The sequence below is a fragment of the Camponotus floridanus genome, unplaced genomic scaffold (assembly GCF_003227725.1).
Source record: "Camponotus floridanus strain SB8 unplaced genomic scaffold, Cflo_v7.5 scaffold22, whole genome shotgun sequence".
NCBI lineage: Eukaryota > Metazoa > Arthropoda > Insecta > Hymenoptera > Formicidae > Camponotus > Camponotus floridanus.
Genome location: NW_020229348.1, coordinates 828,211 through 846,383, shown reverse-complemented (window position 1 = coordinate 846,383; position 18,173 = coordinate 828,211). Strand labels below are relative to the sequence as shown.

At 33.3% G+C, this 18,173-nt stretch overlaps 1 protein-coding gene across 2 annotated transcripts in view; it reads left to right on the top strand.

The window, feature by feature from the left end:
* The first annotated feature begins 668 nt into the window (after positions 1 to 668).
* LOC105253343 overlaps positions 669 to 18,173 on the top strand; it is a 64,971-nt gene continuing 47,466 nt past the window's right edge. The window contains exons 1-4 of one of the 2 annotated variants that reach the window (XM_025408663.1): positions 669 to 747; positions 1,229 to 1,394; positions 1,802 to 2,139; positions 5,338 to 6,117. In XM_025408663.1, coding sequence (XP_025264448.1) covers positions 5,972 to 6,117 — 146 coding nt within the window. In that variant the 5' untranslated portion in view covers positions 669 to 747; positions 1,229 to 1,394; positions 1,802 to 2,139; positions 5,338 to 5,971. The remainder of the gene's footprint in view (positions 748 to 1,228; positions 1,395 to 1,801; positions 2,140 to 5,337; positions 6,118 to 18,173) is intronic. The other variant, XM_011261328.3, reaches the window with a different exon arrangement.

Genomic DNA, 18,173 nt, shown 5'->3' with positions numbered 1-18,173 from the left:
CCTTGAATATTTCCTTCCTCTAATCTCGATATCGTTGCATAATCGTTTTATGACGAATAAAAGTCTGGTAAATAGATTTCTTCGATCGTAACATGTTAATTATTCTTTTATCACGCTTACGAAATATCGTATAAAAGAAATATATAAGAAATAAATGCGTGTGTGTGTGGGATATATATATATATATATATATATATATATATATATTTATTAAATATAAATATTTGTACGCAACATTAGATACCAAAAAAATTACTTCGAAGATCATTCGCATATAATTTATCGAATATTCTTAAAAGATTTCTTAAAAGATTTTTCACTTTTTTTGTTAAATCGAAATTATTGCGTAATATATGAAATGTTACTTTCGATATATTGCTTATTCCATTAATTGTTATATAATGTGTTGCATGTAATTCCATATTTTATTTTTTTACTATTTTATAATTTTCAATTTTGAAAATTTCGTTGTATTTTAGTCTAGAGAAGTAATGCTGCATCCGCATTTATTAAATTGTTGCGTCAAAGCTTGCGGCCAATCAAATACGTTTTCAGCCAATGATTTGAGAATACTCGAAAGATGGCGCAAAGATAGCGACAGCCAGTTTTAGGTATCGAGTTGCGTCACTTGAAAGTGCATTCTTCGCGCATGTGCAATCAAAAAGAAATCACGGGATAAATTGTCAATAACACACGTACAACATAATTCATTATAAAGTAAAATTACCTCCCGTTATCCCCTCACAGGTAAGAAATAAAAAAATATTCAAAGAAATAATATACATTAATTGTTTATTTACTCCAAACATTTAAGGTAAAATTCTGTTTCAAAAATAAAGAATTAAAATCAGAAGAATTTGTATAGACTTATATATTTTTAATCGATACAAAAGGTAGATTAAACTTTGAAAACTTATTCTCTAATTTTTGAAACATCGAGCATGTAAAAAATTAATATATATATAATGCTCAATATATCATTTAACATAGGTGTTTTTCAGCAAGTGATACAGAGGACACAGTGTTATTTTTCGGCAAGTAACCGAGGACACAGTGTATCATTTCATCCTTGTTGCCGAATGTAAACAAGGATGAAATGATCCACTGTGTTACACGTGGTTACACTGTGTCCTCTGAGTCGCCTGAAAAACGCTCATACTTTATATATCATTAGCATAAATATCAAAAGAATAGAGAAAATTTATATAGATTTTCACATTGTATTTAGGAGCACAAATTTATGAAGGCGGGACTCATGCATACGCACAAAATTCTGGCCAATGGAATTTGATCCGATCCTTCTACAATATACGTATTCGATGACAGCGTCTGACAATGTCAATCAATCCAACGACGTATATACATATATACGTACGTGTGAGATATTGATAAAGGTATTTGATAATTTGTATTTGTTACGAACAAAGTCTCTCAGTTTACGCGAAGAATAAATACATAAATTACTTAATTTATTTCAATTGTATCCGCATATATATTTCGCATTATTTATTAATTTTCCAAAAATGTATCGCTAATTTTATCGCATTACATTTGTCAGATGCGCGTTATTCAAGAAACGAAAGTAATGATGCTTTAAGAATAAAATTATCATTAAAATTTTATTTCGTTATTGCCTTTTTAAATTAATTATTAATTAAAATGATGATTTATTTCTCGAGTAATTAATAGCCATGTTGCGCGAATATTTAGAAACGAATGACGCATTTTAATTTACATCTCGATAAATAATTTCATTATTGACTCTGTGCGCGCGACAATGACATCTTTTTTCTCAAACTAGATACTTCGCTGACAATGAGATGGCGATCGTCGCGCATGCGCGGGAGAAACTCGGCCCGTATCACAACACAGTTCGTGCAGTTCGGTTCAGTTCGTAGGCGAGCCAGACGAGCTCAGTTTGGTTCCGTTATATCGGACGTGACGAAGCGTTCGCAGTCTCTTCGTTTCACGGGACTCTCGCATTCTCGCGTCGTCGTCGGCCTCCGTCGTCATCGTGGCAGTTTATAGTGACCGTAGTAGTGGACGACGTCGCGAAGAGACGCCTGTGTGATCATGAAAAGTGCGAGGATGCGTGAAATCGGCTAGCGTGGTGGACCCTACGAGAGCGTACGGAGCACGGTAAGTACCATCCGAATCCGAAAAACTCGTCGGTAACCTCAAATCCTCCCATCGAGATTAAACGCGAGAGAACGAAAGGTCGTCGAGAGGTTATAAAGTCGCACCTGCCATCGCGCGAGACGGGATCCCGCGGTCGGGATTTCCATTGCGTCCATTCGACATTCCTCGAGAGATTCGCGCGCGAAGGATCACGTCCGCGGCATTGAAAGATTAGGCTCTCTCGTGACAGCTTCCAGATCGATCTAGAGTTAGCGGGTGGCGCCAAGACGCGCGCGAGAGGTTATTGCGAGGACCAGCGTCCACCTCTTCCAATGAGAGGTCCCTTTCATCGCGATTACGCGTCGTACGCGCGTGTCCCTTCCTCGTCGCGTCGCTTTAATTTCGTAGTCCCTCCCCTCCCAGGGGATCGATGTAATCTGACGTGTGGTTTGACGGCTCCCAAATGAAGCGCACCGAGCGATTCACGCGTATAAGGACAGTGTCCTATCCGTCTAGCGCTGCCGATCTGTCAGCTGTCAGCTGGCTGACGGCTAACCGGGAGTGATAAAGCGCGTTCTTATCGTCGCCGCTTGTTTTTCCGTGCTACTTTCACGAGCGTCGCGTGCGCGAATACAACCTGCATCTACGAGGCTGTGATTAGGCATTCTAGGTTAGGTCGAGCATCATCGATACGGGCGACATAAAGAATCTGGTAAAAAAAATTAAAATATCGTATCTATTTTTTTCTCTCGATTGATATTCATATACGACGTACTTTGCAATTGAAAAATACGAGGGAAACTAATTTGTTTTTATTGTTCGCGTGAGAAAACTGTCCGTGTAAATCCGAATAATTCCGTTTTATTTGAGAAGATTAACTCCGCAGATTATTCCTGTCGATGGCGGATTATATGCTTCTCGATTTATTCTTGTAATTGTTCTCATCCAAAAATTGAATCAGTTAAGCGAGTAGCGAAATTGTCGAGTAGATCTCAATGATGCTCAGTGATCAGATAATCCGTTATCAATGAATATCCTCTTAATTTTTGAAACACAATCGAATAGAAGCAACCTTGAATGAGAACTAAATTCTTCCGAGTAAATTTCTAAATCAAAATTTTGCGAGATGAAACTTTTATTTCGAAAATAATATTGAATATATTTTATTTTATAAGATATTTTATTTTTTTATCCGAGATGATAAATTAAAAAAGTGATTAAAATGTTGATTTTAAATTCATATTAAATATTGAGTCGTTCAATTGAATTATTAAAGATAACATTAAAAAAATTTTATTATTTAATAGAACTGTGCTAATTTTGATCTTTTGACTAGTTGATTTTTTTAATTAATTTGGAATCACTTTTTTTTTTAATTCTCGCGTTGTTATATTTTTCTAAAACTTTTAACGTGCAATCAGTTTTAAATCTCTCTTGTAACTATAAACTTTTATGAAATAAAAGTTTATTAAGTAAAGACTTTTTAATCCAAAATATTTAAATGAAAAAAAAAATGATTTTGTTTATTTAAATATAATTATTCATTTATATAATTTTATACTGTATTTAGAAATTATATGTTATGGGAAAATATATGAAATGTATACTTTTTTCTTTAAATTTTAATTTGCAATGAGAAAAGTCATATTTTAAAATGCGTTGAAAACATTAAATTTTCTTGTTACGTCAGAAACGGCTTAGCAAATATTTTTATCGCTTTATTATTGATCTTTATTTTTCTTTTTTTTTGGGGGTGACTTAAGTTGTTTACAGTCAAACTCGTATTTTCTTTTTTACAAATTATTTTGAATGGAACTGTTTCTGTTTTCGACTTGCTGAGTACGTCACATCGACGCCTCATGCTCATCTAATTTGCTTTCCCGAAACTCGATTCCAGGAAGCGAACAGGCATTTGCGGAAATTCGTTTGCATTTTTGAGCGCAATTAGCATTTTTTTGAAATGTTAATTTCTTTAATTTGCACTTTACAATGCCTCTTAGAAACAAGTCAGTTTCTCTATGACATATTGATACGATTCGTAATTTGTTAAGACGTTAGGTCAAGCTGTAATACGAAAAAATAGCAAACTTAAATTAATTATTTGGGTATTGCTGAATAAAATATTTGGCGATTTCCGTCTCTATCAGGCATTTGTAACTTTCCGACGCGATGTGCTTTTAAATGACCTATATTATAAAACATATATGATTAAAAGTGATATATTAACAAGATATAACGTGTAATTATATAAACAAAATATAATAAAAATGCCATTATCTTGGCAACTTGTTTGAAAGATAACATTCCGCAGACGATAGAAAAGATGAGAAAAAGAAAGAGAAATAAAAAAGAGAGATCGAGAAAAAAAGCTATCGATGCTTTGTTTTAATAGATAATAGAATTTTTCTGGACCTTTCGTTTCTATGTAATCATAAAATTAATTTTTATTTTTATTGTGCTTGAATCTCCTTGATGGATATTTAATTTTATATATGTTTACTTGATTAAAATTGTGAAGATTTAGAAATTATATATTTTTTAATTTTATTGCGATATTAAAATATACATAAATTCAATTCTCTCGATTGTGTCTTTAGAAATTTACAATGTAAAAATTTGCATTATTATTACATTATACATTGAGATATATAGATGTAGATATGGAAATAGATATATAAATATAGATACATAGATATAGAAATATATAAGTGATTCATATATTTTCATGATTACCTGAAATATTGAGTTGAATAATTATTTTATTGAAAAATAAATATTATAGATTCAGTTTCTAGGAACTGTCAAAATGACGGAAAATGTTTTAAAATAAAAATATATGCAAATATAAGTCATTATTATTACATTGTTTGTAATATGTTTTACTATTTATTTATTATTTATATTATTATTATTTATATAAATTATCTAAAAACTTTTATATATTTATTTCATATAGCTTAGATTTCAATATTTTAATGAAAAGAGTTTTAATTATTAAGGCGAAAATACTAACCAAATTAGGCAATTCGGATAATTTTCGCGTTTATCAAATGATAGATATCAAGATTAATTATCTTGACTTTATTGAATTTTTTGCGTCTATTGTTTATTCATTAGTTTCTGCTCACGTGAATTGCGCGTGACAAACCCGTCAAACTTTTTACCTTCTCGCACTATTTTCCTACGATCGCGTAATACAATTCCAAACTTTGTTTGCAGTTCCGGAGGACAAAAATGGCGCTCGAGTATGTTAGCTGTACTTCTTCCTATTGAACCTCGACGCGACGTTGACAAACATAGAAGCGACAGACGACGTCGATGAAGCATCTGCGAGGCAGAATCACCACGAAGTCGTCATTCGTTAGGTAGCTCTTAAGACGTTCCTCTTGCGAAGAAGAATTCACGGTAAAAATCGCGCGATACAAATCTCCCTCGCAGTCCATCCAAGTGCTTGCGACGCTCAAGAAGCAATCTTGATTTAAGAAATTGGAAAAATCCCAATCGGAGGAACAGGAGAACTTTGGCAAGGCTACCTCTTTTCCGATCTATTATATTTTCCGTAATTGAAAAGTCGGGAATGAATTTCCTTGCGCGCGCGAAACGCGAGACGGTGAGATTGGCAAGTGCGTAAAGTGATAATCAAGAAAATACGAACGACCGGAAGTTGCAAATCGGTCGCGAATGCATCGACAGGCCGAAATCATCCGTCGTTGAATCGAAATTAAGGTTTCTCGTGAAATCGTTGGAAGCCACGGTGGGTAGACCCTCGAGATCCTCGCTTGCCGCAGGTCCGGGTACCTGCACGTTACACGCAACAGGCATCAAAGTGCGGTGCCCCGGCCTCAGGGGTGAGATGGCCTTCATGATGAAGAAGAAGAAGTACAAATTCTCGGTGGAGGTCGACCTCGAGGAGCTCACGGCGGTGCCGTTTGTCAGTGCTGTACTCTTTGCCAAGCTGAGGCTCCTGGATGGCGGCTCATTCGTCGATCATTCCACTAGGTGAGTGTTGCATCTTGATTATAAGATTAGATAATCGTTACCAGGCGATCGTTAACGTGGCGATTAATACCACGAGTTCTTCAATTTTTATTTCAATTTTATTTTATATAAAAAGACAAGCCTATTCTAAGCACAATCAAGAGAGATTCCATCTTTGTACCTCTATATATAAAATAAAATTTATTTTCGAAATATTATGAAATACATACAAGATTTAATTCAATACCGAGATTAGATGAATGAAACAGCTCAGGAATTTTGTTGATTGTTATGATTAATTACATCCGACATGTATGATTTTTAGTATTTCATATTTTATTATATATATTTGACGGGCATTAATCTCTGAGCAAAGCTCTATTTCTCGTCGATTCGTTACGACGAATGGCGTTGGCGTTTTATCGACGAGCAACTTTCATGACGATTATCAAGATTTATACCGCCGTCCGTAGAACTCGAGACTTGCCAGAAATAGATTCCCGACTTATATCAGAAATAAAGACTTTAGCTATGCTCGGCGCGGTGAACTTTGCGGTGATTTTTTTATGTAATAACATACGTAACAATTCTATGGACTCGAGATTATCGTTCTTAATACATTTTATTATCTCGTTATCCGGTTATTGTGTGAATCCGTCAGGTTTTTATTAATATTTGCTATTAATTTTATTCGTTATCAGTTTATTCGTAATCAGTTAATTTTATTCGTTATCAGTTTATTCGTTAAATTGCTTCGCATTTGCTGATATACTAGATGCACAAGACTCTAAATGCTTAGAATACACTCTGAACATAATGCGAAAATTCACTGCTTCACGTATAATAATGTTAATAATGTTCAGAAATACCATTTGCTTGAAATGTTTGAGAACGTTTGAAGTAGAATGCATATATAATTTCGAAATAACGAGAAAGTTCAACATAAGAGAATCTTAATGCACGTGTCTATAGAAAATCCTGTAGAGTCTCAAAAAAAAAAAAAATAAATAAATAAATAAAGTAAAGTAAAATTTTATTACTTTTAGTACCGTATTTTTTTCGAAATTCAGAACAATAATATTTCGAAATTTGGATATTTTATAAAAATACAATTTTATGTATATCAGGAGAATTTCATTTTCATAAAATTTTTTATGTATTGATTTTGTCTTATACAAGCAAGAGCTCCGCTCTCTGTATTTCAATCGAGAAGAGCGGGATTACGAGAATTATAAGAACTTTATTCCTGGCGATGATGCAAACTCACGCACGTTAGGATCCTCCTATGGCGGAACGCCGCAAGGAGTTTGTATGGAATTTGCGAGCACGTAATGGCCCGCCATAGTCGAGATCTATATTTAGCGGGACGCGCAGTTTGCTTTTTCTGATGAACCATTAAAACTTCGTCGAACCAAGCCGGAAGCTCGTTCGGCTTTAGATAGTCTCGAGTCGCGGAGCCTTTATACACCTAAGCGTGATCTTAAGCTGGATAACATATGCCGCTAGTGAAACGGATATGTATGCATATAAGTGCATGAAATGCGCTATGCTTATCATAAACACTAGGTACGTCCAAAATGTCATGGGTGGAGTTCGCTTCGCGAGGCAGGAAATAATTTTTGAAAAATTACTATTCAACTTTTATAAGATTTTGATATCATAATTAGAAGTTGTATCAATTGTAATTAAATATATATATTACATATATATATATATATATATATATATATATATATATTACAAATATATATATTATACGTAATTAAATTTTTAAAAAATTTTGAAAAATATATACTTGATGTAAAAAAAATTAGCTGCATATTAAAAAACGAAAAAAATATTTTTCAAATTATTTTCAACCATTCTTAATAAAGTTTGTCATCGTTGCCATAGTTTGACGAACGGAGCAAACTTTTTGAAACAATTTGAAATAATTTAAAAAAATGATAAAAGAGTCATATTTCATTTTAATACACATATCATGGTTTTTTTATTAAACGAAGATAGCCGGAAGGAAGCCATATAACGATCAGCTGTATTGACGATCATAAAACAGCAGTTCCGAATAATACTCTATTCAACAAACATTCGAGATACAAGTGTTTCCTCGTGTGGATGAGGTAATTGTCGACGATGTGTTGTAATTATGTATGCGACAATGCTGTAAATGTTGATTACGTAAATGCGCGGTACATTCGTCGATACTCGCGCGTTAGATGAATTAGCAGGATGTTTATTACCGCCGAAACAATCTGTAATACGTTCAAGATCCAGATCTTACAAGTTTTATTTTTAGTTTCCGTATTTACGCATTTGCACTGACATTTTGCGATTTAGCGGCTGAAAAAACAGCTGGTATGCCTCGCGTGACTGTTCACGGTATCCTTACTTCGATACTACTTTTTGCTGCTAACTTTCGCCTCTCTCCAGTATAAACGCACATAAATATAAAGATTTCTCAGAACAATGTGCTCGAACGGTTGAATGTTCTTTTTCTTTATTTAATAACCGTTGCGGATATATTTTAAGAGCAAAACTCGAATCGATTTGATAGAGCGAGCCAGTCGAAATCGATGAAATCGGAACGCGCGCGAGAGAAATATAATAAAAAATTCGACGATCTGGAATTGGTTCCAAATTTTTTTACTGTCACTCAACCTGTAAAAAGAGATATTGAAAAATCTAGGACCCTCTTTGCATGTCATACGAATAAATTTGTCAAATATACAACGAATGGTTGCGCGTAAATTCGTACTTTTCATTTCTAGAGGAGCCTTTCGATCATCTTTTAACTTTTCTGTAACACACCAAGTGTACGAAATGAATAGATTCAAAGTAGCTTTAAGCTTTCCTAGCAAACTTGAAAATCATAGAGTCCCCAAAGAGAGAGAGAGAGAGAGAGGGAGAAAAAGAGAATTCACGTTGTTTAAAACAAAACAAGCCATTGTCTTGCAACGGGGAAACCAACACTGCGATATTTGCATCCCGTGCATTATGCGCGGCGTCGGGTGCTTTCCTTTATATAAGTAGAATAATGTTTCTCCCCGTGTGCAAATGCGTGCGACATAAATTCCACCATCATTTGCGGGCGCTTTTGCTTAACGACGCATTTCACCGCATAAAAGATAACGTGAAACATGAAGTATATAAATCTTTCTTTCTTTTCTCACAAGTGGAACCTTCGAATCTGTCATTTCTCCCATACGTTATGTTTATATTTTTGACAATACACCTTCTCGCCCTAAAACACAAATATAAATATATAACAAAGATAGATATGAAAATTGCGTGGAACGCGTATTTTTCACATGAGTGATATTTATCTCGCGTCAGTATTTATTTTTTCTCTTATCTCTCTCCATTTCATTTTCGAATATTATTCCGTTTCTTTGTTACGCGGGAGCTATATTTTTTCGTTCGTTATTGAATGGCGAAGTCGATAAAGTCAGTCGCGCAAAAATGATCCGACTCTATGACGTATACCGGTCGCATCCGCGTGAAACCGCTTTTTAGAACCGCTGCTTTTATTCCGTATATCGGCGTAATAATAGTGGCATCGGAAAACACACGAGGATCCTACCATATCAGAATAGCGTCCGTGAGAGTCCATATCATATCCTACAGGGTAATATCAATTTTTTCTAAAAAAAAAAGAAAGGGAAACAAAGAAAGAATTTGCGCGATAATAGCGTCAGATTTATAAATTGCTTTTAATTCTTCGTTTAGTTAAAGTCATTGTCGAGTTCCTCCTTTCTAATCTTCACAACGTTAATTAAACCACTAATGAACTACGGTCTCATATTTTATCCAAGAAAGAAATGCATCGTGTTAAAAGTAATTAGAATTATTCATGGTGATATGGTTACAATCTGTACATCAAATTGTCCATGATAATATGATCGGAATGATAATCTGTCGATACTTTTGAAATTGACGATGGGGTTTATGACATTTAACAGTCTTTTATTTTATTTTATTTTTTTCAATTTATTTCAATAGTGCAATTTAAAAATTATAAAAAACTAAGAGAAAAGAACTTTTTACATATTAAATATAAATTTCCTTGTGTTAGAAAATTCTTTTTATCTCAATTAATTAAAGCAAAAGAAGGAAATGCAAAATATATTACATTATGAGGCAGGAAGAATAGCTTTTTATGATTATATATTTTTATAGAATCTATAGAGAGTTGGATTTTTACAGCAAAACATAGTTGAAAAGGTGAAGCAAGGTCGCACATGACAAGGCTTCAGATAGTTCTATACTAATCTATTGGTATACGTCTATCGATTAGCTATAATGACTTCAGTTTACTGCACATAAGATAACTGCTGGGTTTACAGAATGTGCTCTTCAAGGAAAGATCGTCAATTAACGTGAATAACTTGTAGGATTGTTTCTTCGATGTACCCTGAATATTCACCGACCTGAAAATGCACAATGAGATAAGAATGATGAAATAATGAAAAATTTAATCGTACAAGCATGAAAACAGGTAACTATTCAGGCAACATTTTACAAAAGATTACTGTGAAGAAAGATTTTTTAACGAGTTATGTTAATCACGCGCGTATTTTACGATGTACTATATTAGCTGAGGTAGCATACTAATCACGTTATTAATAACGTGATTATTTCGCAGAAGACAGTTTAGTTTTTAATTGCGAATTAATTACATGTATCATCTCATTGCGTTTTCAGTCATAACAAAGGATGCATTATGATAACGTACCGCATTGACCTACTTTTTCGCCACGTATTTAACACGCCAACATAAGTAAGCTGTCATAAATCTTACACAGTTATCGATATTCCCTATTAAAGTTTCCGGATGCTATAATTTTGAAACTAATTTTGCATTGACCAAAAACATGAAAGTTTTATTATAAATTAAGCTGTGAAGATACAAATAGTTAGCGAAGTATCATTATTTTTCTTAAATACTCGAGAAAACTTTAATTAATATAATTTTAATTTCCGCTTTAACTGTCGAGATATTTAACTTTGGAAATTAAAAAGTTTTGATGCAAGACAATGTTAAAGCAGATTTCCGTTAATGAAATACTGACCCTGAATTTCTTAAGAAATGAAAAGAATGATATCTCGCGAGATATCTTGTATGTATGTAGAAAACAAATTGAAGATGTAAAGATGCATTCTCAGGATAGAATGAATACGCACAATTGTTACAAGATACGATGAGAATGTATGCCACTTTTACTTTTATTCCTTAGAGAAATATGAATCTTTATTTATTAAAAAAATTATTTTCGAATTTTTCGTGAATAATATTTTTTCGCGTAAATTTTTTCACATTACTCGATGTTTGTTAAGTTATTTGATTTTATTTTTCTGTATTTTAATGGTTGTTTAAGTTGTTTACTTTCTTTTTCTGTATTTTATTTGGTTAATTGGATAATTATCGAGATAATTGTTGAGATACTTCTATTTGGAGTCGTATTTATAAAATAGCATGGATATAGCAATGGAATAGTTTTTCTCTTTCGTATGTATGTACGTGTGCGCGTATTTTAAATTCTCTTCGCAAATTCTCTTTACAAAAATGTCATAAATGTAAAAATGTAATTTTTATTTATTTTGACTCAATTAAATTTAATACATAGCATAAAAATAAAACAAAATTTAAATTATAGCTTAAAAGATATTTGTAAATTGAAACAATTTTAAAATAAATAATTTTAAAACTAAATTTAAAAAATTTACATTTTCGATTATTTTAATTTATAAACGAGATATACACATGCAACCGTGACCTGTAAATGAAATAATGGCAAAAGCTGGATACGAAAGAGATAATATAGAATATTCATTGCGTGTTAACTAGGACATTTAATAAATTATATCAATGTTAAATATTTGAAAGCAAATTACATATTTCAAAACGAGGACTATTATAATAGATGTGCTCGACGCGTGCGATAAAACCGACAGCAATTACCTTCCGTTTGAAATCGAAACGACAAGTGGCGAGAGAAACGGGGACAAAGGTGCATCGGCATTGCCATGAAGCACTATATTGTATTTAAGACAGCTCATGAGTGCGTTTGCGTATTAATGTGAAACCGGTAATTCTCATTGCGAGTTTTCTGCCATGTAATTATTCACGCCTAGAAAACTAAGTGCAATGAGAGCTTTGTGACCACTATTGTAGTTCTTCCTGTTTTTTTTTTTTCGACTCGAGAATTTGCCTCATTCGTCGAAATAATAATTCATACTGCGAGTAAATATACCTAAGCCATTCAAACATTTTCTACTTTGCAATAGTTGTCTATGCATGTCATTTTTGCATGTATTTCGCATTAATAAAAGGGAAAAGTTTTCGTACGTTGATTGGAAATATTCCTCGAATATAAAATTTTGGGAAAAATAAATAAATAATTTAAAGTAGACCGTATTTATAAATAATATATGTAATTTTTATAGATATAAAAATAATTTTTTATTGCTTTATTGGTTCGCTTTCGAGCAATATCTTTTATTCCGTTTACAATATGTAACAGAGCTGTATTTTCGCCCATCCATTATTAGGATGATATCAATAGAAATCGATAAGTAAAATGGTAGAGAGGATATGTACCATGTGAAGTAATATTCTCAAATCACAGGGAAAAATCTTTTATCTATATATTTCGCGATAGTCGAGAGTTATTTTGCGGGATAAAAACTTAATGTAAATTGTTGCACAATTATTATAAATGGCATTCAATTATACGATGAATACGGTCGATCTATCTTGGACGGCGGAAAGATAGATTAAGATTCATAAGATCAAGATACGCGTTTTAAGTCAGTACCAGTTACCTTCTCGTCCTCAACTTCCGTCAGCTACGTCATTTTGAACCATAACCTTCCGCAAAATTGTCTTTCAGACCCGCTACTCGGTTAACCTCGGAACGAAAATTCCACGCGATGATGCAAACCCAAGTTTACGGTCGACAAAAAACTAATAACGCTAGAAGGCAGATGAAACAATGGAAAATTTATTAGACTTGTTATTAAAATATTTTTTTTTTATATTCGCTTAAAAAATAATGTTTAGTAAAAAAATTTTGTTTTATTTAATTTTGAAATTTGATATACAAGAAAGTTTGGAGTTTTGAAGCTTTTTTAATTTTATAAAGTAGATAATTGATGGAAAAATAATCACTGTCTTTAGAATCCAAATTGAATCAAAGTTTCGCAGGAAAAAAATAGAAAATATAAATATTTAATTTTGAAGCTTGATATACACGAAAGTTTGCAGTTTTGAAGATTTTTTAATTTTATAAAGTAGATAATTGATAGAAAAATAATCACTGTCTTTAGAATCCAAAGTTTCGGAGAAAGAAAAATAGAAAAAAATATTCTTATAATTCTACGATTACAATCATTTCTTTTCGTGCGAATATGATTATATTGATATACAAGATAAACATTAAAAGATGGGAATTAAATTAATTAATCCGCGTTTGAAAAACCATACGCGTATCCTTGAAAAATCACATCGGCATGAAAGCCTTTTTAAAAAATTAATTATGCTAACAAGGTAAAATTGGATTTGCAAGTTTAAAAGCTGCAGCTTAGAATCTTGGAACATTTTGCGCGGAGTCGGAAACGACGAGAGAACACTTCGCGCCCTTCTCACGACGATCGAAAATATAAAAAGGACCGGCTTTTTTACGGTCTCGTTGAAGCCAGGGGGGATCCCAGTTCTCATGGACCGTTTACTTGGAAATCTTGACGGAGGAGATTTACGAGCGACGAGCAGGGAAAAAGGAGGGAGAAAATTAGAAGTAGGATAGCGTGCGATGATAATGGACAATGTCCTGTCCGCCGTGTCCCTGCGTGGAAGTGACCGACCAACCGACCGACCGATCAGTGGACCGCGCTCGAGGACCTGACACCACTTCATACGTGATGATGAGGAAACGCCCGATTACAACGCGGCTGCTCCGGGCCGCGGCGCGTTACATTAATATTTCTGCGTGTACCAACGCAAATGATTATGTTGGTATTCGTGCGCACGCGCGCGCGCCCAGACGGGATATATCGTGTTCCCGTGTACATATTTATCGAAGGGACGGGAATTGAAAGCGCTCCGGAGAGGGATCGGATAAAGGGATCGCTGCTCATGTCCGACACGTAATGTATGTAATGTGTATCGAGTGATTCGTTTACCATGTGTCACCGACACCTGTAATATTGTTCTCTGATATCGTTTGCTTTAGCAGATGATACGCTAACAATCGGATTTCATTTGATAATTTATTTATACATGTATTTTCTGATATATGTACTTTTTCTTATATTTTTACTTGAATGAGTGTTCTCGACGTACACTAAAAATAGATGTAATTTTGTAATATTTTCCTATTTTTGCTCCGCATTTCATAATTTTAATACCAAGAGAATACACAATAAAATTATAAAATTACATAACAATTATCGGTAAAAATTGAAACTTTTTCGAACTTTCTAATTAAAATATTTTACGCTCATTCCTCTACATTTTCCGATTTTCCATATTAACTGTAAATTAGCAGAGACTCAACAAACGCGATATTTACACCGAACCATTCATGTGCGATCAAAATTTAAAGTACTCTCCACATAATGGAGTTTACATTATACCATTCATTATCGAAATGTTTGAATGTGTTTTAGTAATTATTTTACCATATCAGAGAGATGCAAAAGTTTTATCAACAATTTTTAATTAAATTTTGCATTTTTGATGTCTTACTGGTTTTGTTTTGACATCATGCAACGTATGATTTTTATTTAATGATATGAATGCGATATTTTCCCAGATAAGTTCTTAATAATAGATCTATGCATCTGTAAATTTGTACATTAAAAACTTAATGCGCGAACTTCCTATAATATAATACTTGAATAAAAAGCCTATAAATCTTGAAAATATTATAATATTTAATAAACTGTAGTGTGTAATAATAGATATTACATAGGTTACTTGTATAAAGAATATCAAAATCACGAAAATCTGAACTTTGGTCAACGATTTTATGCGTAAGATATTATTATGCGTATGTGTAATTCAATACACTATTAAACTCGGGGATTAAACAAGAATTCAGTCAAACGTACGAATTGATATGTATATATCTTGCAAGTTAAGTTTTTAATAAAATCTGAAATATAAAATTTTACATTATTTTAAAATATATTTTAATTTTAACGATGTGCTTCTCTGGTAATATAATAATTATTTTCATTCTTTCATAAAAAAGTGGTTTTTTTTTCTTAGTTATATCTCAAGCTATTACGACGTTCTCCATTAGAGCATCGCGTGTATAATTTGACGATTATCTTCTCCGAGACACGGTATCAATTATGTAATATCGGCGGTACTTGTTTACACAGGATCGATTGTTACGCGGCTACCTATATGCAGCCAATGAAAAACGAAAGTACATCGTCTTGGCTATAAATTGGAACATGTGATTCCGTTCGCGGTGCGCGAAACGTACAACCGGCGTATAAAATTATAGGTAGTCGAAGTACGCGGAGGTTATTACGACGATGTTAGCCTCACTCAATTATCGAATGTGCATAATTTGCGCGTGAACCATAATGCCTCGCGCTATATTAGTTGCGGGAAATTGCGAGGGATTTAATCACGCGTACAGTAGCGCGTAACTCTCGATTCAACGGCATCGATTCAGTTATCATATGCAGACGGTGTTAGCGATCCTCGGTAAATATCGCTGATTACCGTAATAGAGAAATGATCGGTGAAAGTTATATATAAATCTGGTTGAACGAGATATAATACAGAATTTAATGCAAGAATAATCTTTAATATATATTAAAAATTAAATATATATTATTAATTAAAATTTAATATATATTAAAAATGTTTGTATATTATATTTATATATTAATATTATATTTTTTAAATATTATATAATCGTGTTATATAATATATATGCTTATATAAGAGCATTTTAATAAGTACGGTAACAAGACCTGTCACGAAAATACAGGTCTTGTTACCTTATTGAGGTGCCCTTGTATTATATAATGATAATCATATTAATAAATTATACGACCTATTAATATATAATAATTAATTTGCAAAATGCGCCAGAGGATTTCTGGTAGCTCGAATGAAAAAATAATGAGAATTCTTAATAACTAGATGAATAATCTAAATTACTAGAGGCTAAGAGACAATATTAATTTTTAATTTTTCCGCATTTACATAATATAACTCCTTCCTCTCTTTTCTTCCAACAAGAATACGATAAACAATTCCCGTTTCTCGCGGTAGCAATTCATTCCGCTTCCTTTTCGCAAAATGACGTATTGAAGAAGGATAGTTTCTAGATATTGAATTAATCTCTCGCAAAGAATTTTTTCTGTTTCCTTTCCATTTCTTCGTTTGTTGGGTCGCACGATCCTACGATCTTTTCCGAAACGAAACGGGCGTTTTCCATCGCATTTGGTCCGACTGTTACGGTGATTCTCGCATGCACAAACTGACAAGTAGTAACGGTAATTCATAAGTAGGACGACTTGTCGCGCGAGGGCAGGACCGCCATTTCCCCTCTCGGTGCGCTCTCGTCGCGGTCACTTGATCGTAATAATCGTAATGCCCGATGCTGCATATCGTGTCGCCATTCACACGCGTATCGTCACCAGGAAGTCACGTGTCGTGCACGCAGAAATGTGGGAGCTTTTTCGCGAGCGCGGGCGACCTTTCGCGCGTTTCGATCGTTCCCGCTCGGAAACGTCTTTCGCATCCGCATTCTTGGCAGAAGCTTTACCTTGTTCTCGATGAATGGAAAACTCATTACCCTTTATGGCGGAAGAACACTCGCGCAGAATGCTGATAACTCGAAGAGAACTTCGCTCGGAGAATGAGCTCTCTTCGCTGCTCCGTGAATTTAACTTGGGACTTTCGAGAAAATGGTGCGATCCTCCTTGGAATAGTAGTTCCCTCGAAATTTTCGATCATCATCATGCATAATTTCCCGTCTGTGCGCGTATATTTTTTTTTTGCTTGAGAGACAGATGCAAAGTAAAATGCAATTAATTCAGAAAAAAATAAACAGCAATTAGCTTGATGCATAATTTGTACAGAAGATGAACAGGATATTTTAAACGTAGATTTTTTTATGCTTCACATAAAAAGATAATACATAATGAAGCGAATGTATGCGCATACATTTTATGTCACGTATAATTATATTAATACGATAATTTGATTAAATACAATACTAAGAATGTATATAATGAAAATTGCCGATAAATTGTATTAACAATGAAAGCAATTTAATTTAATGAGGTTGTTTCTTGTTTAAAAAAAAAAAAGATTACGTATAAGCTTGAAGTTTTATTTCACGCTTGCCACGAGCAAAAGATCAGACGAACCTTGAAGAACACGTTCGGTTACTTACCATTGATGGATATCGCTCGGAGAGGCAGTAATCACGTTCGATTTCTCCTGTTTTCACCAGGTATTATTCATCGTGCATTTGAGTTTATCCGACGTAAAATCCGTACGTTTTATATATCTGACAAACATTCGAGCATTTCGAACGAATGGTGGATATCCCGTATTAGAGCATGAAACCATTGGGGATTTATACGACTACATGTAACAGAATATAAAAATCGCTCGATAACATCGTTTCGTTCAGTTTCGTTGTAATAATAGCGACTTATAATTAAATAATAATTAGATGTGTGTGATATATGTATATTCTTCTTAACCTAGTATTTTTTTAGTATTATTAATATTTAGGGATTTTTGATTTTTTTTTAAATACTTGCACTACGTTTTTACTTTAATTGATATTTAATGACTGGCGATTATTTTTCTTGCACGCATTTTTGCTTCACAGAACATTTTCCAATCTTTAAACACCGCATTGTACTACTTCTTTCAAAGTTTGAATTGTTGCGGTTTTAGAAACTCGTGGAGATTCACTGCTAGCACAAATAAAAACGCATTTCTGCACAAAATGTCCATTTACTTTTTTTTTCAGCGACTATACGATTCTCTCTTCAACCCAGATTAATATAAAAAATTCATGGTTAATGAATTTATA